At 37.9% G+C, this 26,242-nt stretch overlaps 1 protein-coding gene across 3 annotated transcripts in view; it reads right to left on the reverse strand.

Moving 5' to 3' along the window:
- Positions 1–26,242, reverse strand: part of CYB5R4 (cytochrome b5 reductase 4) — a 114,535-nt gene that overhangs the window by 37,202 nt on the left and 51,091 nt on the right. For 2 of the 3 annotated variants that reach the window (XM_070796139.1, XM_070796137.1), the window contains exons 5-9: positions 17,269–17,298; positions 14,352–14,412; positions 10,158–10,215; positions 8,253–8,346; positions 4,454–4,486 (exon numbers count right to left, since the gene is read on the reverse strand). In XM_070796139.1, the coding sequence (XP_070652240.1) occupies positions 4,454–4,486; positions 8,253–8,346; positions 10,158–10,215; positions 14,352–14,412; positions 17,269–17,298 (276 nt within the window). The remainder of the gene's footprint in view (positions 1–4,453; positions 4,487–8,252; positions 8,347–10,157; positions 10,216–14,351; positions 14,413–17,268; positions 17,299–26,242) is intronic. The other variant, XM_070796138.1, reaches the window with a different exon arrangement.

Here is a 26,242-nt window from a genome sequence, read left to right on the forward strand (position 1 = left end):
GGGTCATCCCAAGTACACCAGTCCTGAGGACCCTGTCTCATGCATTGAACCTGGACTGGCGATTCGTTTCACATATGATAATATACATGTTTCAATGCCATTCTTCCAAATCATCCCACCCTCGCCCTCTCCCACAGAGTCCAAAAGACTGTTCTATACATCTGTGTCTCTTTTGCTATCTCGCATATAGGGTTAGTATTACCATCTCTCTAAATTCCATATATATGCGTTAGTATACTGTATTGGTGTTTTTCTTTCTGGCTTACTTCATTCTGTATAATAGGCTCCAGTTTCATCCACCTCATGAGAACTGATTCAAATGTATTCTTTCTAATGGCTGAGTAATATTCCATTGTGTATATGTACCACAGCTTTCTTATCCATTCGTCTGCTGATGGACATCTAGGTTGATTACATGTCCTGGCTATTATAAACAGTGCTGCGATGAACAATGGGGTACATGTGTCTCTTTCAATTCTGGTTTCCTCAGTGTGTATGCCCAGCAGTGGGATTGCTGGGTCATATGGCAGTTCTATTTCCAGCTTTTTAAGGAATCTCCACACTGTTCTCCATAGTGGCTGTACTAGTTTGCATTCCCACCAACAGTGTAAGAGGGTTCCCTTTTCTCCATACCCTCTCCAGCATTTATTGCTTGTAGGCTTTTAGATAGCAGCCATTCTGACTGGCCATTGACCTCACTGCAGTTTTGATCTGCATTTCTCTGACAATGAGTGATGCTGAGCAGCTTTTCATGTGTTTGTTAGCCATCTGTATGTCTTCTTTGGAGAAATGTCTGTTTGGTTCTTTGGGCTATTTTTTGATTGGGTCATTTATTTTTCTGGAATTGAGCTGCAGGAGTTGCTTGTATATTTTTGAGATTAATTGTCAGTTGCTTCATTTGCTATTATTTTCTCCCATTCTGAAGGCTGTCTTTTCACCTTGCTTATAGTTTCCTTTGTTGTGCAAAAGCTTTTAAGTTTAACTAGGTCCCACTTGTTTATTTTTGTTTTTATTTCCAATATTATGGGAGGTGGATCATAGAGGATCCTGCTGTGATTTATGTCAGAGAGTGTTTTGCCTATGTTTTCCTCTAGGAGTTTTATAGTTTTTGGTCTTACGTTTAGATCTTTAATCCATTTTGAGTTTATTTTTGTGTACGGTGTTCAAAAGTGTTCTAGTTTCATTCTTTTACAAGTGGTTGACCAGTTTTCCCAGCACCACTTGTTAAAGAGATTGTCTTTTCTCTGTTGTATATTCTGGCCTACTTTGTCAAAGATAAGGTGTCCATAGGTGCGTGGATTTATCTCTGGGCTTTCTATTTTGTTCCATTGATCTATATTCCTGTCTTTGTGCCAGTAGCATACTGTCTTGATGACTGTGGCTTTGTAGTAGAGCCTGAAGTCAGGGAGGTTGATTCCTCCAGTTCCATTCTTCTTTCTCAAGATTGCTTTGGCTATTCGAGGTTTTTTGTATTTCCATACAAATTGTGAAATTATTTGTTCTAGCTCTGTGAAAAATACTGTTGGTAACTTGATAGGGATTGCATTGAATCTATAGATTGCTTTGGGTAGTATACTCATTTTCACTATATTGATTCTTCTGATCCATGAACATGGTGTATTTCTCCATCTATTAGTGTCCTCTTTGATTTCTTTCACCAGTGTTTTATAGTTTTCTATATATAGGTCTTTTGTTTCTTTAGGTAGATATATTCCTAAGTATTCTATTCATTTCATTGCAATGGTGACTGGAATTGTTTCCTTAATTTCTTTCTGTTTTCTCATTGTGAGTGTATAGGAATGCAAGGGATTTCTGTGTGTTAATTTTATATCCTGAAACTTTACTATATTCATTGATTAGCTCTAGTAATTTTCTGGTGGAGTCTTTAGGGTTTTCTATGTGGAGGATCATGTCACCTGAAAACAGTGAGAGTTTTACTTCTTCTTTTCCAATCTGTATTCCTTTTATTTCTTTTTCTTCTCTGATTGCTGTGGCCAAAACTTTCAAAACTATGTTGAATAGCAGTGGTGAAAGTGGGCACCCTTGTCTTGTTCCTGACTCTAGGGGAAATGCTTTCAATTTTTCACCATTGAGGATAAAGTTTGCTGTGGGTTTGTCATATATAGCTTTTATTATGTTGAGGTATGTTCCTTCTATTCCTGCTTTCTGTAGGGTTTTTTTTTTCTTTAATCATAAGTGGATGTTGATTTTGTCAAAGGCTTTCTCTGCATCTTGAGATAATCACATGGTTTTTATCTTTCAATTTGTTAATGTGGTGTATTATGTCGATTGATTTGCAGATATTGAAGAATCCTTGCATTCCTGGGATAAAGCCCACTTGGTCATGATGTATGATCTTTTTAATGTGTTGTTGGATTCTGTTTGCTAGAATTTTATTAAGGATTTTTACATCTATGTTCATCAGTGATATTGGCCTGTAGTTTTCTTTTTTTGTGGCATCTTTGTCTGGTTTTGGTATTAGGGTGATGGGGCTTCATAGAATGAGTTTGGAAGTTCACCTTCCTCTGCAATTTTCTGAAAGAGTTTGAGTAGGATAGGTGTTAGCTCTTTTCTAAATTTTTGGTAGAATTCAGCTGTGAAGCCATCTGGTCCTGGGCTTTTGTTTGTTGGAAGATTTCTGATTACAGTTTCAATTTCTGTGCTTGTGATAGGTCTGTTAAGATTTTCTATTTCTTCCTGGTTCAGGTTTGGAAAGTTGTATTTTTCTAAGAATTTGTCCATTTCTTCCAAGTTGTCCATTTTACCGGCACATCGCTGCTGACAGTAGTCTCTTATGATCCTTTGTATTTCTGTGTTGTCTGTTGTGATCTCTCCATTTTCATTTCTAATTTTGTTGATTTGATTATTCTCCCTTTGTTTCTTGAGTCTGGCTAATGATTTGTCAATTTTATTTATCCTCTCAAAGAACCAGCTTTTGGCTTTGTTGATATAATAAGCTTTAAAAGGTGATTATATTTTATGAATTAAATGTGTTTTTAAATATTTAAAGTATATTTCTTTTTGCCTTTAGAAACAATATTAGTCTTCCTCACTGTAAACATAGAAATCAGCAGCAATTTAACAACTTTTAAAGACAGCATAGTCGGATGAATTCAATTCCATGAGCACTGATTTGAAGCTTAATAGACAAAAAAGTCCTTGACTTCAAAGAGTTTAATTAATATAATTTATAGATGGGGAACACATGTATACTAATTAAATTAAAATAAAATAAAATAAAATAAAACTAGCTTGAACATCAGGAAGTTCAAAAAAAAAAAAAAAAGAACTTACTATGGTGTATATAGAAAAAGGAAGGTACAGAACCAGTGTAATGTAATCTCACAGTGCTTTAAAACGAGAAACCACATATATACAAATATAGAGTAGAATATTATTCAGCCTTAAAAAAGGGAATCCTGATAGCTGTAACAATCTATGATAAACCTAGAGGGCATTATACTAAGTGAAGTAAATAAAACAGAGAAGACAAATACTGCATGGTATCACTCATATGTGCAAATTAAAAAAAAAAGTCAAACTCAAAGAAAGAGTAGCAAAACAGTGCCAGGTGTCAGGGGTGAGGGGGAGATAGGAAGAGGTTGACAAAAGAGTATGAAATTTCAGCTATAAGGTGAATAAGGTCTGAAGATTTCATGTATAACATGGTGACTGCAGTTGATGATACTGTCTTATATAACTGAAATTATACAAAAGGTAAACATGTGAGATGACGGATGTGTTAATTTGATTGTGTGAATCTTCACAATGTACACCTTTATTGAATCAACATGTTGTATACTTTAAATCTTTAAATAGATCACAATTTTGTTAATTATATCTCAATAAAGCTAAAGAAAAAAAAAAACTACCATTCTCTGATGAGTCTTCTATTGTTAAACAGCTGTGTAAAATCCATTGTACATTTATATGTAATGATATACATAATTTAATATGCTTTGGGTCTTCTGCATTGCAAGCAGACGCTTTATCATCTGAGCTACCAGGGAAGTCCTTGTTAACATTAAATATTTATATATACACCTAAGAAAAACTTGTCTGGTCACATATATTTCTATAAGCTACACGTCAGGAGTAGGGCAGGAGGGAAGAATGGAAGACAAGAATTTTTTTTCTAATGAGAGGAAATGAAAAGGGCACAGATGAAATGAATAAGGGAAAAGGAACAAGGGGTAGGAGGAACTGAAACCAGAGGGAAAAGGTATATTTAAAAATTAACATATATGTTTATATAGAAAACATCATATCCCTGTTCTGCAACATGAAAATATACATGTGAACAATAAGACAAACTGCTGTCCCCTCATACATGCATATGTATATGTGTGTATATGTACATACATACATTACATTGGTAGCTGTGCCCCCATGGGTGTGTATGTATGTGTGTGTGTGTGTATATGTACATACATACATAATGTTGGTAGCTTACCAGAAAAATCTTCTTGAATCTCATGACTCAGGGCTGGAGAAAAAGAAAAAAAAATTCAGTTAAGATCCAACTTCAATTCCTACAGTCTACAAACACGGTATATGATCATTTAAATGGTTCTTTCATGCACTATTTTTTTCAAATCTCTCAAACATATCCTAAGAAACCATAAGAAAAACTGAATGCAACCAAAATGTATATACTTTGAGAAAAAATATTTAAATATATTCTTTTAGTTGTTCCATTTCTCTCCTTATTAACTAAAGAGTAAATATTCAGTTGCCCACAAGTGGGTAACCCACACTGGTTTAAGGGTGGTCCCAGCCTGACAAATCCTACAAACCAAGAAAGGAGCAGGGCAGGGAGAGAGGCAGCACATGAAACACACAAGCTCCAGGGTGTGCACAAGTACATGTGAGGGTAGGCCAGGTCTGGGTCTGGATAAATTTTTCTTTTCTTATTGTTCTCTAAGTTGGATAGTCATTTAGAAGAACTGTACAAAAAAGATCTTCACGACCCAAATAATCACGACGGTGTGATCACTCAACTAGAGCCAGAAATCCTGGAATGTGAAGTCAAGTGGGCCTTAGGAAGCATCACTACAAACAAAGCTAGAGGAGGTGATGGAATTCCAGTTGAGCTATTTCAAATCCTAAAAGATGATGCTGTGAAAGTGCTGCACTCAATATGCCAGCAAATTTGGAAAACTCAGCAGTGGCCACAGGACTGGAAAAGGTCAGTTTTCATTCCAATCCCAAAGAAAGGCAATGCCAAAGAATGCTCAAACTACCACACAATTGCACTCATCTCACATGCTAGTAAAGTAATGTTCAAAATTCTCTAAGCCAGGCTTCAGCAATATGTGAACTGTGAACTTCCAGATGTTCAAGCTGGTTTTAGAAAAGGCAAAGGAACCAGAGATCAAATTGCCAATATCCACTGGATCATTGAAAAAGCAAGAGTTTCAGAAAAACATCTATTTCTGTTTTACTGACTATGCCAAAGCCTGTGACCGTGTGGATCACAATAAACTGTGGAAAATTCTTCAAGAGATGTGACTACCAGACCAACTGACTTGCCTCTTGAGAAACCTGCATGCAGGTCAGAAAGCAACAGTTAGAACTGGACATGGAACAACAGACTGGTTCCAAATAGGAAAAGGAGTACGTCAAGGCTGTATATTGTCACTCTGCTTATTTAACTTCTATGCAGAATACATTATGAGAAACACTGGGCTAGATGAAGCACAAGCTGGAATCAAGATTGCTGGGAGAAATATCAATAACCTCAGATATATGCAGATGACACCACCCTTATGGCAGAAGTGAAGAAAAACTAAAAAGCCTCTTGATGAAAGTAAAGAGGAGAGTGAAAAAGTTGGCCTAAAGCTCAACATTCAGAAAACTAAGATCATGGCATCCAGTCCCATCACTTCATGGGAAATAGATGGGGAAACAGTGGCTGACTTTATTTTTTGAGGCTCCAAAATCACTGCAGATGGTGATTGCAGCCATGAAATTAAAAGATGTTTACTGCTTGGAAGGAAAGTTATGACCAACCTAGACAGCATATTAAAAAGCAGAGACATTATTTGTCAACAAAGGTCCGTCTACCAGTCAAGGCTATGGTTTTTCCAGTAGTCATGAATGGATGTGAGAGCTGGACTATAAAGAAAGCTGAGCACCAAAGATTTGATGCTTTTGAACTGTGGTGTTGGAGAAGACTCTTGAGGGTCCCTTGGACTGCAAGGAGATTCAACCAGTCCATCCTAAAAGAGATCAGTCCTGGGTGTTCATTGGAAGGACTGATGTTGAAGCTGCTCCAATACTTTGGCTACCTGATGCCAAGAGCTGACTCATTTGAAAAGAGCCTGATGCTGGGTAAGATTGAGGGCAGGAGGAGAAGGGGACGACAGAGGAAGAGATGTTTGGGTGGCATCGCTGACTCAGCCGACATGAGTTTGGGTAAACTCCGGGAGTTGGTGATGGACAGGAAGGCCTGGCGTACTGTGGTTCATGCGGTCGCAAGAGTCAGACATGACTGAGTGACTGAACTGAACTGAACTGTGTGTCACACACTTTGCAGATGCTGTGGGTACCACAGTTAGGGAAAGGGAAAAATCTGTGCCTTTCCAGAACTTACATCCCAGAAGGGGGAGATGAAGTATTTTTACAAACATCTGTTCTCAAGTTCTCTGTTAATATGCTTCTGTGAAACTTCCCATTTTGACTCTGATTTAATATTAGCAACCAGGAGTTTCACATTTTTGACCGTGGAGCTTTCGTTTTCTCATACGTGTGCTAGCTACAGTTAGCTACGACGTGAACAGCACTAGCCATAAAATATTTGAAACATAATAAATGCTGACACAAAAGTCTTTGTTAAAAAAAAAAAAAAACATGACGGAGCTAATGAATAATATATATTTTTTTAGACATCTGAGTTTTTTGTTAAAACTCTCCCTAAGAGGCAATGTATATTAGATCTTACGCAGGTAAAAAATAAGATAGGATGTACTTCCAGAAGAAAGGTGTAAGAATTGAGGTTGATTAATCTAATGAATGGGGGAAAATAAGAAACAAAAAACATTTGTCAACTTCAATCAAATTTAGGAATAAATGTCCTTCATTAAGAAAACCATGAGCAGAATCCCAAGTCAGCTGAGATCTGGAGATTTTCAGTTTGTTTTACAAAAGTAAACAGAACATTCTTTACATAAGAATGCATGCTTAAGATACAGTTTTCTTCTTGTTGTTTTGGTTTGTTTCCTTTTTACTTTTTAACTGGAATATTACTTTCTTTGAAGGAGAAAAGGATGAAATCCTAGAGTCATTACAGGTGAGAAATGGATTAGGAATCTGCTACTAATACCTTTGATTCCAGATTTCAGTCCTGAGTTCTTTCTCCTGATATATCTGCAACCTCTCAAAACAGACAGAAGTGAATTATATGGTTGGGCTCTGGCTGTGAAGGGACAGGCACTGGAGGGTATAGTACAACCTTGTGGCCTAGGCTACTGTGATGTAGCCTCTGACTTCCCATGACAGAGCTGGCAGGAGACAGGCCAGGAAGAGTGCCTGGTGATGTCCACTCAGCAGGAGCACATGACAGGCAGGCCTCTGGAGATGTGTTTGCAGGTATTAAGTAATATGATCTTACAAAGCTGGGCCAGCAAGTATTTCATATGACTGATTTCGATCACATCTAATCAAACTGTTTAAACTTGGGAAAAGTGAGGTCATACTGCCATTTGCTAGCCCTTTCACTAGTCTAAAGAAATAATGGGGAAAAAACAAACAAACAAACAAACAAACCCCAAAACTAATCATAAAATGATAAACCAGGCTTCTCTGGTGCCTCAGTGATGAAGACCTGCCAATGCAGGAGACACAGGTTTGATCCTAGCCCAGAAGTTCCAACACGCCATGGAGCAGCTGGGCCCGCGCACCACAACTATTGAGCCTGTGCCCTAGAGCCCGGGAGCCATAACTATGGAGCCCATGTGGCACAACTGCTAAAGCCCGCATGCCCCGGAATCCATGCTCCACAGCAAGAGAAGACACCACAAGAAGAAGCCTATGCACTGCAGCTAGAGAGCAGACCCCACTCGCCACAACTAAGAGAAAGTCCACAGAGGAACAAAGACCCAGCACAGCTAAAAATAAGTAAATAAATCTTTAAAATGACAAACCAAAATGACAGTAGCAGATAAAATATTATAGTTTATCAAGACTCTACAACCAGTTATGACTATACTGTAACAAAAGTTGTTTCCATGAATATAGAATAAGTTACTTACCAACATGTACAAGGTATGAATAATCCTTGATAACTGTCTCGGCTCTAAAGGAATCATCCCGATGATCAACTATTACTGAATCTAAGTTGATATCCTTAAACAGAAATAGAAAAGGAAAATAAACTTTTTTCTAAACTCTATCACTATACATTTAAGTGTACAGTGGAAGTTCACATGGTAATTATTTACAGAGCCCACAAGCTAAACCCACATTACTCCTGTTTTTCGCTCTCTCATAGCACATTCTTCTCCTTCAAAGCATACATCATAATTTTAACTACATATGTGTCTATGCTTAATGTCTACCTTACGCACTCATCTGTAAACTCTAAGCATAAGGGACTGTCTTAACACAACTTCTTAAGCTCAGCTTATCAAAAAAAAATGTATCACTAACAACTTTTCAGATGTCTCTAGTTTCTACATAGCTTTGATGCAAGTTATTTTTCTGCCTTTCATTTACACAAGGAACACATCTTTCAACATAGTAGGCTCCCCCTTCCCCTCAGTCAGCCACCCTCTGTGCCTCACTGGTATCACCAATGGGAAGAGACGGATCCCAGGTTCCCTAGGCCCTGCCCTCCTGGTTCTAGACTGCTTGGTGAGGAGGAAGTAGGAAGTGGGACATGCAGTGCCTCTGGACATCCTGGCTCTTTCAGGCAGAGGCTGGACACTCCGGCGGGAACATCAAATCCTACTTCAGGAGGAGGAGGAACTCACTCACTCAGATACAGTTCTGCCATGGCAGAAGTAGCATGAATTCTCAGGAATCCTTGGCTGCCAGAATTTCTCTCTAAATCTCTATGGTTCCTCAAGTGTGGAGACCCTGCAGGCTGCTGGAGGATGTGCCTGGAGATGGTGTAAGTTGCCTGCTTATTCATCTGATTTTCCAGGTTGGACTGTAAGCCTGGTGAGGTCTCAGTCTCTATGAATCTGGCCCACCTGTAGATTTCTGAATTCTACAGCAGTGTCCAGAATGAAGCAGTGTTCAATAAATAATGAATGAGTTAATTCCCTAATTTTAGTTTCCAGAGGACATCTAAAGCTGGTTAGCAGCTTAAGCGTACTAAGACACAGCAATCCTCTCTCCTGTCTCTTGAATTCCAATTCAAGTGCAGGAAATCAGTTCATATGGTGAAGTTAAACTGCGACTCTCACTGCTGTTCAGTTCAGTTCATTTGTTCACTCGTGTACGACTCTTTCCGACCTGATGGACCGCAGCATGCCAGGCTTCCCCGTCCCATTATCAATTCCCAGAACTTGCTCAAACTCATGTCCATTGAGTTGGTGATGCCATCCAACCATCTCTTCCTCTGTCATCCCCTTCTCCTCCTGCCTTCAATCTTTCCCAGCATCAGGGTCTTTTCCAATGAGTCAGTTCTTCGCATCAGGTGGCCAAAGTATTGGGATTTCAGCTTCAGCATCAGTCCTTCCAATGAATATTCAGGACTGATTTCCTTTAGAATTGACTGGTTTGATCTCCTTGCAGTCCAAGGGTAACAGTCCACTGCTGTTATCCATGCATAAAAACAAACAAAATCACAGAAGAGCATATAAAATAATGGGTTGGCTGAAAGTTTTCTTCAGGTTTTTGTACGATGTTATGGAAAAACTGGATCGAACTTCTTGGCCAACCCACTACTTTCTGTTTTTTTTCCTGAGATGCTATGGCATGTTTGTTAAGAGCATATACTATGGAGCCAGCCTGTCTGGGATCAAAATGTTAGATCTCCCATTTACTGTGTGACTCTGCTAAACTACCTAATCTCTGTTTCCTCACTTGTAAAATAGGGATAATGAAAGGATCTATCTCATAGAATTGCTGTAAGTTAATACAAGATGAGTGCTCAGAAATGTGCCTGCATGTAGCTTTTTATTTTTTTCTGATGTTAAAAACTTGTTTACCTTCTGTTTAGTATATATGACGATGGTGACTAAAGAGTCTGTTTGGAACCAGTCATAGCTGTAAAATATTCAAAAAAGAATGAATAATTATATGCATTAACATAAATTAACCATTAAAGATATAATTTTAAAATATATACAATCAAAAAAACATACAATATAACACAATAGATACATGATTTAAAACATTTATTTTGAAACCTACAGTAAGAAATACATTTTTGGAAACTTTTTCACTAAATAATCAGACTCGCAATTATTTCTTAATTTAAAATGCCTATACTTCCATGTTCATGCCCCAACCATTAATGCCAAAGCAGCTGAGGTTAACCAATTCTTTGAAGACCTACAAGACCTTCTAGAATTAACACCAAAAACAGATGTCCTTTTCATCATAGGAGACTAGAATGCAAAAGTAGGAAGTCAAGAGATATCTGGAGTAACAGGCAAGTTTGGCCTTGAAGTACAAAATGAAGCAGGGCAAAGGCTAACAGAGTTTTGTCAAGAGAACACACTGGTCATAGCAAACACCCTCTTCCAATGACACAAGAGATGACTCCACACATAGACATCACCAGATGATCAATACTGAAATCAGGTTGATTATAATCTTTGCAGCCAAAGATAGAGAAGCTCTATACAGTCAGCAGAAATAAGACCTGGAGCTGACTGTGGCTCATGAGCTCTTCACTGCGGAATTCAGGCTTAAATTGAAGAAAGTAGGGACACTTTCCTAGTGTCCCTAGGAACATTAGGCCAAACACTAGGCCATTCAGATATGACCTAAATCAAAAGCCTCATGATTTTACAGTGGAAATGACAAACAGATTCAAGGGATCAGATCTGGTACACAGACTGCCTGAAAAACTATGGACAGAGGTTTGTAACATTGTACAGCAGGTGTTGATCAAAATTACCCCAAAGAAAAAGAAAGGCAAGAAGGTAAACTGGTTGTCTAAGGAGGTTTTACAAAGAGCTGATGAAAGAAGAGAAGCCAAAGGCAAAGGAAAAAGGAAAGATATACCCATCTGAATGCAGAGTTCCAGAGAATAGTAAGGAGAGAAAAGAAAGCCTTCTTACGTGAACAATGCAAAGAAAAGAGGTAAACAATAGAATGGAAAAGAACAGAAATCCCTTCATGAAAATTGGAGATATCAAGGGAAAATTTCATTCAAGAATGGGCACGATGAAACGACAGAAATGGCAAGGACCTAAGAGAAACAGAAGAGATTAAGAAGAGGTGGTAATAAAACACAGAAGAACTATACAAACAATATTGCAGTGACCCAAATAACGACAATGGTGTGGTCACTCACCTAGAGCCACACATCCTGGAGTGTGAAGTCAAGAGGGCCTTAGAAAGCATTACACCAACAAAGCTAGTAGAGGTGATGGAATTCGAGCTGAACTATTTCAAATCCTAAAAGATGATGCTGTTAAAGTCAGCTCAATACATCAGCAAATTTGGAATACTCAGCAGTGGCCACAGGACTGGAAAAGGTCAGTTTTCATTCCAATACCAAAGAATGTTCAAACAACCATAAAAGTGCACTCATTTCACATGCTAGCAAGGTAATACTCAAGATCCTTCAAGCTAGGCTTTAGCAGTATGTGAACCAAGAAATTCCCGACGTACAAGCTGAATCTAGAAAAGGCAGAAGAATCAGAGATCAAAATTGCCAACATCCATTAGAGAAAGCAAGAGAATACCAGAAAAGCATCTACTTCTCGTCACTGACTATGTTAAAGCCTTTGACTGTGCTGATCACAACATACTGGAAAATTCTTAAAGAGATGGGGATACTAGACTAACTTACCTGTCTCCTGAGAAATCTGTATGCAGGTCAAGAAGTCAAGAAGCAATAGTTAGAACTGGACATGGAAAATAGACTGGTTCAAAAATTGGGAAAGGAGTATGTCAAGTCTGTATACCGCCACCCTGCTTATTTAACTTATATGCAGAATACCATGCAAAATGCCAGGTTGGATGAATCACAAACTGGAATCAAGATTGCTGGCAGTAATATCAATAACCTCAGACATGCAGATGATACTACTAATGGCAGAAATCAAAGAGGAACTAAAGAGCCTCTTGATGAGGGTAAAAAAGGAGAGTGAAAAAAGCTGGCTTAAAATTCAACATTAACAAAATGAAGATTGTGGCATCTGGTCCCATCACTTCATTGCAAATAGAAGGGGAAAAAATGGAAGATTTTATTTTCTTGGTCTCCAAAATCACTACAGATAATGACTGCAACCATGAAATTAAAAGACATTTGTTCCTTGGAAGGAAAGCTATCATAAACCTATACAGCATATTACAAAGCAGAGACATCACTTTGCTGACAAAGGTCTGTATAATCAAAGCTATGGTTTTTCCAATAGTCATGTACAGATGTGAAAGCTGGACAATAAAAATGGCTGAACGCCAAAGAATTGATGCTTTTGAACTGTGGTGCTGGAGAAGACATTTGAGAGTCCGTTGGACTGCAAGGAGATGAAACAAGTCAATCCTAAAGGAAATCATGAGTATTCAATAGAAGGACTGATGCTGAAGCTCCAATAATTTGGCCACCTGATAGGAAGAGTTGACTCCCTGGAAAAGACCCTGATGCTGGGAAAGATTGAGGGCATGAGGAGAAGGGCGACAGAGGATAAGATGGATGGATGGCATCACTGACTCAATGACCACGAGTTTGAGCAAACTCCAGGAGATGGTGAAGGACAGGGAAGAATAGCTTGCTGTACTCCATGGGGCTGCAAGGAGTCAGATACAACTTAGTAACTGAACAACAACAATACTTCACGTATACCAGCAAATACATGGACATATACTACAGGTATACCAACTTGGATAAAAACAAACCACCTCCTTGACAAGACACTTTTTATAAAGGTTACACATCTAAAATGCCTTGTATCAGAGCAATAACACAACATATTTTCTGAAGGAAAATGACAAAATCTACATGCTTATTACCTTGACTCTTTCCTGTCACAAATATATTACCCACGAAATTAACTCACCAAGGATGTTTAACAGTCAACAGCAAAAATTTAAGGAAAAGCTACATCATCTGTTTTGTAAAACTTCTGATCAAATTGATTTAGTTTTTGTTCTTATTACCTGTATACAGGCCCCCAGTGTGAATCTTACAAGAGATACCCCGAGGCCCTTAACTTAAAATTGTATATGAAATAACTTAACAGATATAACAAGTATAGCAGGATGCTACTGTTACAGACTCATCTTGTGGGGAAAGGTGGTAAGAGAAAAATGACAAATAATACACATAACCCTAGGGCATGTGAAATATCATTAACAAAATTATACATGGATTGCTTAATTTACTAAGACAGTGCAATACATTTCCAAGAATTTTCATTAAAAAACTGATAAAACAAACTAGACATGCAAAATAATGCTGTTGTTGTTTAGTTGCTAAGTTGTGTCTGACTCTTCTGCAACCCCATGGACTGTAGCCTGCCAGGCTCCTCCTCTGTGCATGGGATTTCCCAGGCAAGAATACTGGAGTGAGTTGCCATTTCCTTCTCTAGAGGATCTTCCCGACACAGGGGATGAACCTGCATCTCCTGCATTAGCAGAAGGATTCTTGACCACTGAGCCACTAGGGAAGCATATTACAGTTGAATAAATTATGGATACTTGATCAATTTCCATCATACGATGGAATACAGACCAGAAAATGCCTTTGCAGAATATTTCATGACATACAAAATTGATCACATAATATACTGTAATACCAATACTGTCAGAATAATACGGAAATAGGTACTACATGAATCAAAGTGGATAGAATAAACCAAATATTAAGAGTATATATTTAGGGTTGATGGGACCGACTTTTATCACTTTCTTTTGTATTTCCCTGTGTTTCTAAGTTTGCTACCATGAATATATATGTGATAATCAGAAAAAAATTGTTTTAAATAGTTCTTTTTTAAGTTGTGGTGTTTAAAATGGGTTAAACTTCAGTTATGCTAAAAGTTCATATTTAGGGAACAGCTCATTTTTCAACAATGCCTGATAAATGAGGCAGTGCAGTTCTTGTATCAAAAAAGCATGATTAATATAATAAGCAATAAATCAAACTTAGAGCCATTTTTTTTTAATGTGCATATTTTGGTGTAGAACTGATTAAGCTTTAAAGAAAGTAAAATTAGAAAGCATACCTTGGAGAACTAGGACCTTCTTTGGCAAGTGTATCTGTCACTTGGCTCTGAGGAAGCATGCCTTCACAAAGAAAAATAAACAAAATAGCTACAGTTCATCTATGTTGCATTTTTCTTTTTTTCACCCCATCTCTCCAGTAAACTTCTTATTGAAATATTATAAAAGGAGACAAGTCATAAATATACTACTCAATGAATTTCCATATGTAAAACATACCCTTGTAACCATCACCCTCCCTGTGCCCTTCCATTCACCACCTCTCCCCCAAGATAATCACTATTCTGACTTTTAACATCATGATAAGTTTTTGCCTGCATTTGACCTTTATGAAAAAGTGGAATCATAAAACATGCTTTCTTTTGGTCTGGGTTTTGGGGACAGTTACATAGACGTTAAAGTTAATGTTAAATTAGCATGATTAATAGTAAGCAATGAGTCAGATCTGGAGTTTTCTGAGATGTTATCCATGCTGCTGAATGCATTAGTAGTTTGTTCTGTTTTACTACTGAGTATTATTATACTCTCTCAATATACCATATACCATATATTAGAATCTATTCATTCTACTGTTGATGGATATTTGGGCAGTTTTTGGTGATTATGTATAGTGCTGTTATTAATATTCTTGGTACATGTACACACTCATTCTTAAAGAACATCCATCCACATATCTGATAGGTATACAGGACGTGAGTATGTTTAGCTTTAGTAAATACTGCTAAACAGTTTTCCAAAAAGGTCATACCAACTTACAATTTTTACCATAAGGGTATGGATGCCTGGTTGCTCCAATACCTTGCTGACACGTGGTATTCTGTCTTTTTCATTTTAGATTTTCTTGTGGGTGTGTCTCAACATCACATTTTAAATGCCCACCAAGGCTCTGGTTTTTGAATTGTTTTTGAAAACTCTGAGAACCGGGAAGAGCTTCAGAGATTCTGTAAACATTAACTATTTTTCTTCTACAATAGGAGTGTACTCTTTGTGCAGGAAAAAAAAATTTAGGCTTTGGCGAGTCTTAGAATTCTCAATTAGAAGGCATGGTAATTATACAAAGTCAGTGTTGGGAGGCACCTAGGAGACACGGTAGTTTAGAGGTTTTCAAGATTCTTCTTATCCAGAGAACCTTCTGTTAAAACATGAGAGAATTGATGGACTTATGTCAATTTGAAGAGACTGGGTCTCTAGAGGAATGCTGGCTTCAGTGTTTTAAATGACGTTTAAATGATGACACAGAAAGCAGGCAGATGACGTCTGTAAATATGCAGACTTAACCATATACACTTATATAAGTCAAATATTTGAGGCATACATATTCATATAAAAGAGGTAACTGTGCTGGCCAGACCACTGGACAATGTAATATCACATTTTTAAGGCCACTGTTAACTGACATGTTAAGTGCCATGCAGCCAAAGGAAAGCAATGTGGCGGGAAAGAAAATAGCCAACCAGTAATTAGCCTTTAAGGAAAGGCTGTTTGCCTAGTATCATGGAAGAGTAAAGTATCAGCTGAAACCCAAGAACAGACCTTCCTTTAATGCGGTGACCCTGTCAGACAACTTCAGGTGGCACATCACAAACTGCATGTATTAGTCTATAAGAAGACTGTTTCCTCTACTTGAAAAAGAAGAGGTAATTCATCTGGCAATCTAGCTTGTTAGCTGAATTTCTACAACTTTCTTGTCCAAAATACAAAGGAAAAAAATGCATTTTAAAACATATATTAGTATTACAGTTCAGTCAAGAGTAGCCCCAGGCAGTTTTGAAAGTCTCACACCAAAATTTTTGAGGAGGTTAGGGGTAGTGTCAGTCATGATTCCAAATCATAGTGAATGGCTGAGGAGAGCTGCCGAGCCCAGAGAAGAGGGGATTAACAGGCTACTCAGTATCTGCATAGACACTGGAGGAGAGCCCTGTGCCTGAGGGAGAGGTGCCCTCAGTCTGGCATCGGAGGGGGGAACTCCAAGTCAATGAAAGTATAGTTAAGTCCCCTACATAAGAACCTTCAAGTCTCGAACTTTCAAAGAGGCAAACGTGCATTCACATGTCCAATCATGTAAGTCAGTTCATGTGCATAGTGTACACTGTCACATGCATGCATCCTCTACATGTGGTTGTGCTTTTGAGTGCTTTACTGTACAGTTCTGTATAGAGTGCATGTGTGCTAAGTTGCTTCAGTTGTGTCTGACTCTCTGAGACCCCATGGACTATAGCTTTCCAGCCTCTTCTGTCCATGAGATTCTCCAGGCAAGAATACAGGAGTGAGTTGCCATGCCTTCCTCCAAGGGATCTTCCCCACCAAGGGATTGAACCTGTATCTCCTTTGCCTTCTGCATTGGCAGCTGGGTTCTTTACTACTAGTGCCACCTGGGAAGCCGAGTACAGAGTATACTAGCACAGTATCTTTATTTTAAGCCCAGGATACTTGGAAGCAAGTGCAAAAGCAGCCGTGATGCAGCTGGTATTGCTGTACTTTTCAAAGTACTTTAAGACTAAAAATGTTTTCTTTATTTTTTTTTAATTTATTATTTGTATGAAAAGTATTATAAACCTGTTATACACTACTATATAGCCTACTGTGTTAGTTGAGTACCTAGGCTAACTTTGTTGGACTTATGAACAAACAGGACTTATGAAGACACTCTCAGAACAGAACTCGTTCGTATATAGGGGACTTACTGTATTCAAGTTGAGGACAGATGAACACATGTTCAGAGATGCCACAGAAAGGACTATAGAAAGAGTCATGGCTTCAGTAAGGGATCTACAGAGTCCTGTCAAATCCTCTAAGCTTAGCAAGTAAACACATCTTTTGCATAAAAATATCTAAATATCCCAAATAATTCTGTAAGGCATTTTGTATACAATCATGTGAATATGATTCAGTTTTTTACTATAAATGTATACGACTTACCATTTAAGACTTTCTTTTCCTCATGATAGTCTGTACAACAGTTTAGGAAAATAAAAAATTTAGGTTAAGAAAAGTGTAACATCAGAGCAGATCAGTTTATATTATTGACATAAGGATAACAGCCCTCTTCTAAGAGGGCTTTCTTTAACAAAAGCCCTGAGGAGAGAAATAAGGCTGATAAACATATGGCCTATCTTTTAAGTAAGTCATTGCATCTCTGAAGACTGTCAAGTCATTTCTGCAGATGTTTGTCTCAGAATTCACTGGGCTTTCCCCTCCTTTTCTGGATTTTTCTCCCCTAATATCTTGGTGAATTTCTTTAGAAAGCACATAAAGACCCAAGTTTTCTCCAGGTTGTCATTATCTAAATTAGTCAAAACTATCCAAAATTTATTAGATTACACTTTATATCAGAAACATACATATTAACCCAAAGAAAGACACCTTACTACCTTTCTCTCTTAACTAGGTGAGCACTTAAAATGATTATTCAAATTTAAATGGCCAAGTGCTGAAATATGGTAAGATTTTTTACTTATTTATCAGTACTATCAATCATTTGGGTTACAAGCCAGAAAAAGTCTAATGGGTGTTTTCTTTCAGGATGATAACTGGCTCACAAATCTATATTATACCTTGATCACCACAAGTTTTATAACCATATGTCAAAATAAAACCATCAGCAAGTTGCCAGAGTTCTCTTAAAAAAAAGAACGCCAAGCTAACACAAAATATTCAAGAAGTAAACTGAATTGATAGACATTACTTGTTAACATGACATCACCTTGTTTTGTAGAAAAAGAAACCAAAATATGTACATCCAAGCTTTCAAATTCTTTTATATTTTAATTTTCAATCAACCAGAGACCTCATAAAATTACTACCACTTGTCACTCACATCATAAAATAACTATGATTAAGGAGGTCAGATAACCATTCTTTTATTTTCCCCATTTTACTGAAATAAGTTCAGAGCTGAAAGGGATCTTAACAACACACACCAAATTATCATCCATTCCTCTCACTGGAGGTTGAAAATAGAGGTCAGGACTTGAATAAAACCCACGGCTCTTCAGCAGTAAAGCTGAGGTTAAACTTTATATCCCCTGAACTGCACACCATTTTTCTTAATATGCCATTGAGAGAGTTAATACTTTCTCAAAAGACACAAGGCCTAAAGACCATTTAAATTATGTCTCAAAATGAGTTTTGTTTCTCAACCTCTAGATAAAAATCTAGTCATTAGTTTGCAAGGGATCACTGATGGTCTGGCTTGGCAACTAACCTCCATCCAATTTCATCTGTCTTTGCTACTGTACTTGTGATCATTGGTTTTATCTTAGAACAAATAGCAAACTCACCATAACAAAAGTAAATTAAGTCTAATTTCAGTGCACAACATATTTGGCAGTTCAATGAATCTCATTGATCATGTAAAATAATTTGCTTTTATCTAAGAGACTCACAGATTTTAAACACTTCTTCCAAGTAATTTGTTTCTAGGGGGAAAAAAAAAATCATCTCCTATGATTATTTCCCATCTGATGTGAATTGATTTGAACCTGTCAGATCCTGCAACTGCTTGTTTTCTGAGCTTTTTTTTTTTTAATATAAGAAGTACCAGCAAGAAGAGAACCTACTTAAATGATCTAAAAAACCTTTAAAGCTCTACAAGTCTTATCTTTGCAATTCTTTTGGAAAACTGAGTCACAGAAATAAGAGAGACTATTATTTACTATGAAGCATAGTCACATCTGAGTCATTTTAGGCATGAGATACTTTCCTGTTTAACAAAAAACTTAACATTCTGTCTTGTTAACTAATTCTACTATTTGGTTGGCTCCATGGCCAAGAAAATTTGCATCTTCTTGTAACATTGGTTAGAGTGCATTACTCTGATAAGAGCCTCTGCTTTCTGAAAAATGAAAGCCATTCAGTCATGTCCAACTGTTTGAGAACCCATGGACTGTAGCCCGCCAGGCTCCTCTGACCATGGAATTCTCCAGGCAAGAATACTGGAGTGGGTTGTCATTTCCTCCTCCAGGAGCTCTTCCCAATCCAAAGAGCGAACCAACATCTCTTGCGGCTCTGGGATTGGTAGGCAGATTCTTTACCACTGAGTCACCTGGGAAGCCTCTAGCGTCTCTGAAGTGAAGTGAAGTCACTCAGTCACGTCCGACTATTTGTGACCCCACGGACACCAGGCTCCTCCATCCATGGGATTTTCTAGGCAAGAGTACTGGAGTGGGTTGCCATTTCCTTCTCCAGGGAATCTTCCCGACCCAGGGATCAAACCCAGGTCTTCCGCATTGTAGACAGACGCTTTACCATCTGAGCCACCAGTCTGGCAGGGAGAAAAACCAATCCAAGAACCACTGGTGTATACCAAAGGAAAATACATTATTCAAAAGAAGATAACTTTAATGAGGTGATCTCTACCTTACAAAAAGAAGTATCCAGGATTTCTTTCAAGGGTGAACTTTTCCAATTAAATAACTACTATTAGTTAAGGAAGGTATATATACCTACAAGCTTCAGTATCTGAACTTTTAAACTGAGGTTGTTAGAAGAGAATCCCTCTTCTACCTCGAAAGTATTCTCCTGGTCTATGGCTCTAAGTGCTTTATAGTCAGTAGCTGCTTGAGAAAACAGGAATGAAAAGTCAAAACATAAAGCATTAATATTAGAAATCATGATAAATCTATGAGAAATTAAGAAGAAACACCCAAGTGGTGCTAGTGGTAAAGAATCTGCCTGCCAATACAGGAGATACAAGAGATCTGGGTTTGATCCCTGGGTTGGGAAGATTCCCTGGAGAAGGAAATGACAACCCACTCCAGTATTCTTGCTTGAACAATTTTAAGGACAGAGGGGCCTGGTGGGATACAGTTTATGGGTCACAAAGAGTCAGACAGGACTGAGCAAGCACAAGTGTGTGTGTGCACACACACATATGCACATTTCTGACATGAGCTATGCCATTAGAAAATGTGACTATTTTACAGAATGACCATTATTACAAATAAATGCTGGAAAGGATGTGCAGAAAAGGGAACCTCCTACACTGTTGGTGGGAATATAAATTGGTACAGTCACTGGTATGGAAAACAGTATAGGGGTTCCTCAAAAATCTAAAAACAGTATTACCATATGATGGTGCTATGGTACCATAGCATATGGTACCTAATGGTACCATATGATGGAGAAGACTCTTGAGAGTCCCTTGGACAGCAAGAAGATCAAACCAGTCAATCTAAAGGAAATCAACCCTGAATATTCATTGAAAGGACTGATGCTGAGGCCGCAGCTCCAAAACTCTGGCCACCTGATGCAAAGGGCTGACTCATTAAAAAAGACCCTGATGCTGTGGCAAAGACTGAAGGCATGAGGAGAAGGTGGTGACACAGAATGAGATGGTTGGATGGCATCATTGACTCAATAGACATAAGCCTGAGCAAACTCCAGGAGAGAGTGAAGGACAGGGCAGCCTAGCATGCTGCAGTCCATGCTGGGGTCGCAAAGAGTGGGACATGGCTGAGTGAATGAACAATAACCAGCAATCCCATTCCTGGGCGTATATCCAAAGAAAACTCTAATTAAAAAAGATACAGGCACACCTAGCAACAAGAGTCACGTTAGCCAAGACATAGAAACTATCTAAATGTTCATCAACAGATGAATGGACAAAAATGGTGTTGTATATATACACAATGGACCACTATTCAGCCAGGAAAAAGAACAAAACAATGCCATGGATACACTTACCATACTAAGTGAAGTAAGTAAGCCAGAAAGAGAAAGACAAATACTACATGATATCACTTATATGTGGAGTCTGAAATTTGACAGAAATGAACTTATCCACAAAACAGAAACAGACTCACAGATGTAAAGAACAGACTTATGTTTGCCAAGAGGAAGGGGAAGTAGGGAAGGGATGGAATGGAAGTTTGAGGTTAGCAGATATAAGCTATTACATATAGGATGGATAAACAACAAGGTCCTACTGTATGGCACAGAGAACCATATTCAATATCCTATGAAAAACCATAATAGAAAAGAATTTCAAAAACAGATTGTGTGTGTGTGTGTATATATCTTTATCTATATATAGATATATAAGTGATTCACTTTTCTGTGCAGCAGAAATGAACACACTGTAAATCAACTATATTGCAATTAAAGAATACATATTCTTTAACTGAATATACATTTACATATATATACATATATATAAACAAAATGTGACTGTTTTAAAAAATGATTTCAGCTGGGATTTTGTCATTTTTTTTCACTAAATAATTATTTAAAATCAGGAAATAAAGGGAATTCCCTGGTTGTCCAGTGGTTAGGACTCAGTGCTTTCACCACCTGGGCTGGGTGCAATCCCTGGTCTGGGAAGTAAGATCCCATAAACCAAGCAGTAAAAGTACCATCACCCCCCCTTCCCACACCAAATTAAAATTTTAAAAGTACATTTAAGTCTGGAACAGTACTGTCCAGAAGAAATATACAAGTCACAAGTATAATTTAAAATTTTCTAAAAACCACATTCAGTTCAGTTCAGTTCAGTTGCTCAGTCGTGTCTGACTCTTTGCGACCCCATGGACTGCAGCACTCCAGGCCTCCCTGTCCACTACCAACTCCCAGAGTTTACTCAAACTCATGTCCGCTGAGTCGGTGATGCCTTCCAACCATCTCATCCTCTGTCATCCCCTTCTCCTCCCACCTTCAATCTTTCCCAGCATCAGGGTCTTTTCCAATGAGTCAGTTCTTTGCATGAGGTGGCCAAAGTATTGGAGTTTCAGCGTCAACATCAGTCTTTCCAATGAACACCCAGGACTGATCTCCTTTAGGATGGACTGGCTGGATCTCCTTGCAGTCCAAGGGACTCTCAAGAGTCTTTTCCAATACCATAGTTCAAAAGCATCAATTCTTCGGTGCTCAGCTTTCTTAATAGTCCAACTTTCACATCCATACCACATAACCACATTAACAAAGTACAAAAAGAACAGGTCAAATTAACTTTAATAATATATTTTTACTTAATACAGCACATTCAGAATATTATCATTTTCACATGACAATGTAATCAATGTAAAGTTATGAGATATTTTGTAATTTTTCATCCTAATTCTTAAAATGTAGCACTTACACTTCCAGCACATTTCAATATGGAGAGAATTCCCATGCTCACTAGCCAGCCATATGTGGCCAGTGGCTATAATAGAGATAGCAAAGGATTAAAAAAAGGGCAAAAAGCAAGAACATTTCTCATCTTTGCCAGAGAATGAAGTGTTCCACATAAATAAATCAGCAGTGACTGAAGTTCACCTTTTCAAGCAAAGTTTCTCCTTTTATTCATTATTGACATCTTTCTAAAGCATGAAACAAACTACAATCCTTTTTAAACAAAGGATTATAAAAAGTACACTGATTTTTGGCTTGATAAGGGCTCACTAATATTACCGGTTTTATATTCTGACAGTTAGCTCTTCTGTGTTCTTTTCAGACATCACTCCCCCACTAGAAACCAGGTGATAAATGGAAAACTGTCCTCTCAAATCTGCTCAGCTATGGGGATGCCTATGAAATGCTACTTCTGGATCATCCCTGCACTGGGGTCTGGCGGTCACCCCACCTAAAACGTCGTGTCGGGGATCTCATATGGAAAGAAGTCCATGTACAAAATTTCTCTTCAGTATATCCATCGTCCCTCCTAACCCCTTGTAAATCCTCATGTTAGCAAGTCTCCATCTACTGCCTACTGTCTCTGTTTTCACCCTCTATTCCCATTTCATCTCTCTGTTTCCATTTCATCTATAAGTTCTAACAGTAGATTAGAGCATGTGAATATATGCTTGAGTTTGCCATGGAGAGTCACCATTCACTGCCTGCCCTCTCTTGAACTAGTGTAACTACTAATAGGAGCCCAATCTTTCTCAAATCCATCCCAGTTTGGACAATGACACTGCTACCCCATCTAATAGTTCTATCCCTAAATCTCAGGCCAGTAGACTGCAACGATCAACCCTGCCTATAGATAAAAGGCATATGAAATACTCTTAAAAAATATTTCACTTTAATTAATAAATATTTCTTTAAAATAAAGAATATTCTTTATTTCTAACATATTAAACCTTTCTCTTCAGTTACTCTTTCCCTTTTACATGATCTACTTCTCTTGTTAGCCTGCAATTCAAACTGTAACTTGTTAGATCTTAAAGTCTCTACTGTTTAAAAAAAAAACACCTGATCCATTTATTGCAATCAACATGTTCCTGCAGAATTCTTGTCTTTGCTCCCTAATACCTTGCAAGTTGCCTTATATCATTACCTGTTACCAGCCACACCCCAGCAAAACATTCATAATCCCCAAAGGCTTTATAGTGAAACAGAGATTCACAACCATGCTCTCACATGCCCTGTCAATAATGATGATAATACTTGATTTTTCCCAGAAACAGAGCCACGGTAAGACACATCAGTACATGCTGATAATTACAAGGGTACAAAAAGGGAACAGAAAACATAAGCAGCCTTAGCATCACAGAACAGAGGGGCAAAGGCAGCCACCAATAGCAACACCCACTTCTACTGTCCCTACCAACTGTTGCTTCTAATGCATCGAGTGTTTAGCAAACATTATTTAATCTTCACAATGACTCTGGGATGTTTCATTCTTAAACCCCATTATACTGCTGAAGAAAAAAAAAAAACAACTCATGTCTGTTAACTGATGCTGAAGATCACAAAAGCGTATGAGTGTAACCTGAGGCAGAGATGAGATCTGACGCCGTGTTTGTCTATATGAAACCTGTGTTCTTTCTACAGATCATGCAGCCTCAGGAATCAAACTCAGGGCTACAGACAGTGTGAAAAAGGGAACTTTTAATTTATGAATGCACAGTATTTCAGAGTCCATGTCTCATTCTGGGTAAGAAATACGTTTGCACTTTGCTGAACCAAGCGGTGAGAAGGAGAAGGAATACTCATGACAGTTTAGTTCTTTACCATTAAGATTCAGTCAAATCCTCAGTTTCCTCAAACCTGCTGATTTTAGTTTCATAAATTTCCTTTCGTTAGTCTTTTTTTAAAAAATTAATTAATTTATTTTAATTGGAAGCTAATTATTTTACAATATTATAGTGGTTTTTGCCATACATTGACATGAATCAGCCATGGGTGTCCATGTGTTCCCCATCTTGAAGCCCCCTCCCACCTCTTTCCCCATCCAACTAATTTTATTTCAACCTTGTTACTAAATAAATTTAGGTTGTCATATTTTCTCTCAGAACTTTCAAGGTAATGTTCTATTGGCTTCTGTCTTCTACTGATATTCTAATAAATTAGCTGTAACAGCTTGTAAATTACATGAGTAAATTAGCTGTCAATTTACCGGTTTCTCAGTGACTCTGTCTCTCTCTGGCTATTTTTCATATCTTCTCATTGTCTTGCTGTTCTTCAATTTGACTACAAAGAGAATATGTGTAGATTCCTTTTTATTTATCTTGATCAGGATTTGGTGAATTTGCTATCTCTGATATTTGTGATTTATCAATTCTGGAAAGTTCTCAGCCATTCAGATGCCTCTTCCTCATTCTCACTACTACTTCCTTCTGGAAATCTGATTATAAGTGTTAGATCTTATTACTGTATTCCCTGTGGCTCTTGAATGTTTTTCTATCATTTTGTTTCTCTGTACCACATCCTGTCCAATTTCTGCTTGAATCAATTTTATAGTTCATTGGACTGTTGTATGTCTAATCTCTCACTATTCATGTTATGCACTTTTTTATTTCATCAGCTTGATTTTTCATTTCCAAAGGTTCTATTTTTTTCAATACTACACAATTACTAGTCTCCTTTATTATGTTATTAATTTATTCTTATTTTCCTAATCACATCAAAGTTATTTATTCTGTATACAAATATTAAAGTCCAAGAGGTGAAATTCTGCCTTTATTTCTGCTGACTTGTTTCCTCAAGCGTTAAGTTTTCACTGTACACTAATAACTGCTGCTCTGTACCTGTGGCAATTTTGAGGGTTTTAGATTGAAAGTTTTTCCACCACTAAAAAGGTATCTATAAATCTGCGAAGCAGCCTGGGAAACCAATAATGGGAGACCATTTTACTTCCTGGTTTGGGGTTTCTAAGACTACATAGGTGGTATATATTTGAATTCCCAACTCATATATGGGTAAGACTGTGGCTACAAATTCTCAAAGGAAACTTCTCTTTCCTCTCCCCCATCACCTCATAAACAAGGTCAAGGCAGACTATCCTGACATCTCCCTTTGTTGTTGGACAGATTTTTCCGTTAAGCATTCACATTTCACTGATTATACAGACTTCAGGAGCCAAGCCACAGGCAGGGATCTCAGTTCTAATTCCTTCCCTTTACAGACCCAAGATCTGATCTTTCTTTTCCTATGTGACCATTAAAATTCCTGTGTGGCTCTAAGTTCAAGTATCTGATAAGTGTTTTCTGAAAGTGAAGGTATGAGAGCTAGCTTATCACTTTGAATTGTTCCACCTACTTTTTTCCCCTTAACCTGGCAACTTCCCTGTGGAATCTGCTCATTTTAAACAGCGTCTGCTGTATTTGGTGAATCATTTTGAAGGTTCTCTGTCTTTCATTTCCAGGCAGGCAGGAAGGAAATCCTGAGTCCTTTCATTTGTTTCATGCCTATGACACAGAAGCCTAAGGAGCTGGGACACTTTCTGACCATCCTGAATGGTAGTACAGAGAAGCATGTGACCTTTAGTACCAGATGGTGTAAACAAGACATGTAATATTTAGGGTGAAGTAAAGTTAGCCATTTAGAAATTTTAGTTAAGAACGTGTTCCCTGATGGCAGTGATCTGGTGAGCTCTGGAGCAATTAAGAAAATAAAGGTATTTGTTTACAAAGGTAACCTGGTTTGGAAGAACTGTCGGACACTAAAGTTCAAACTAATTTGCTTTTGGTGT

Source organism: Bos indicus, chromosome 9 (genome assembly GCF_029378745.1).
Source record: "Bos indicus isolate NIAB-ARS_2022 breed Sahiwal x Tharparkar chromosome 9, NIAB-ARS_B.indTharparkar_mat_pri_1.0, whole genome shotgun sequence".
Lineage (NCBI taxonomy): Eukaryota > Metazoa > Chordata > Mammalia > Artiodactyla > Bovidae > Bos > Bos indicus.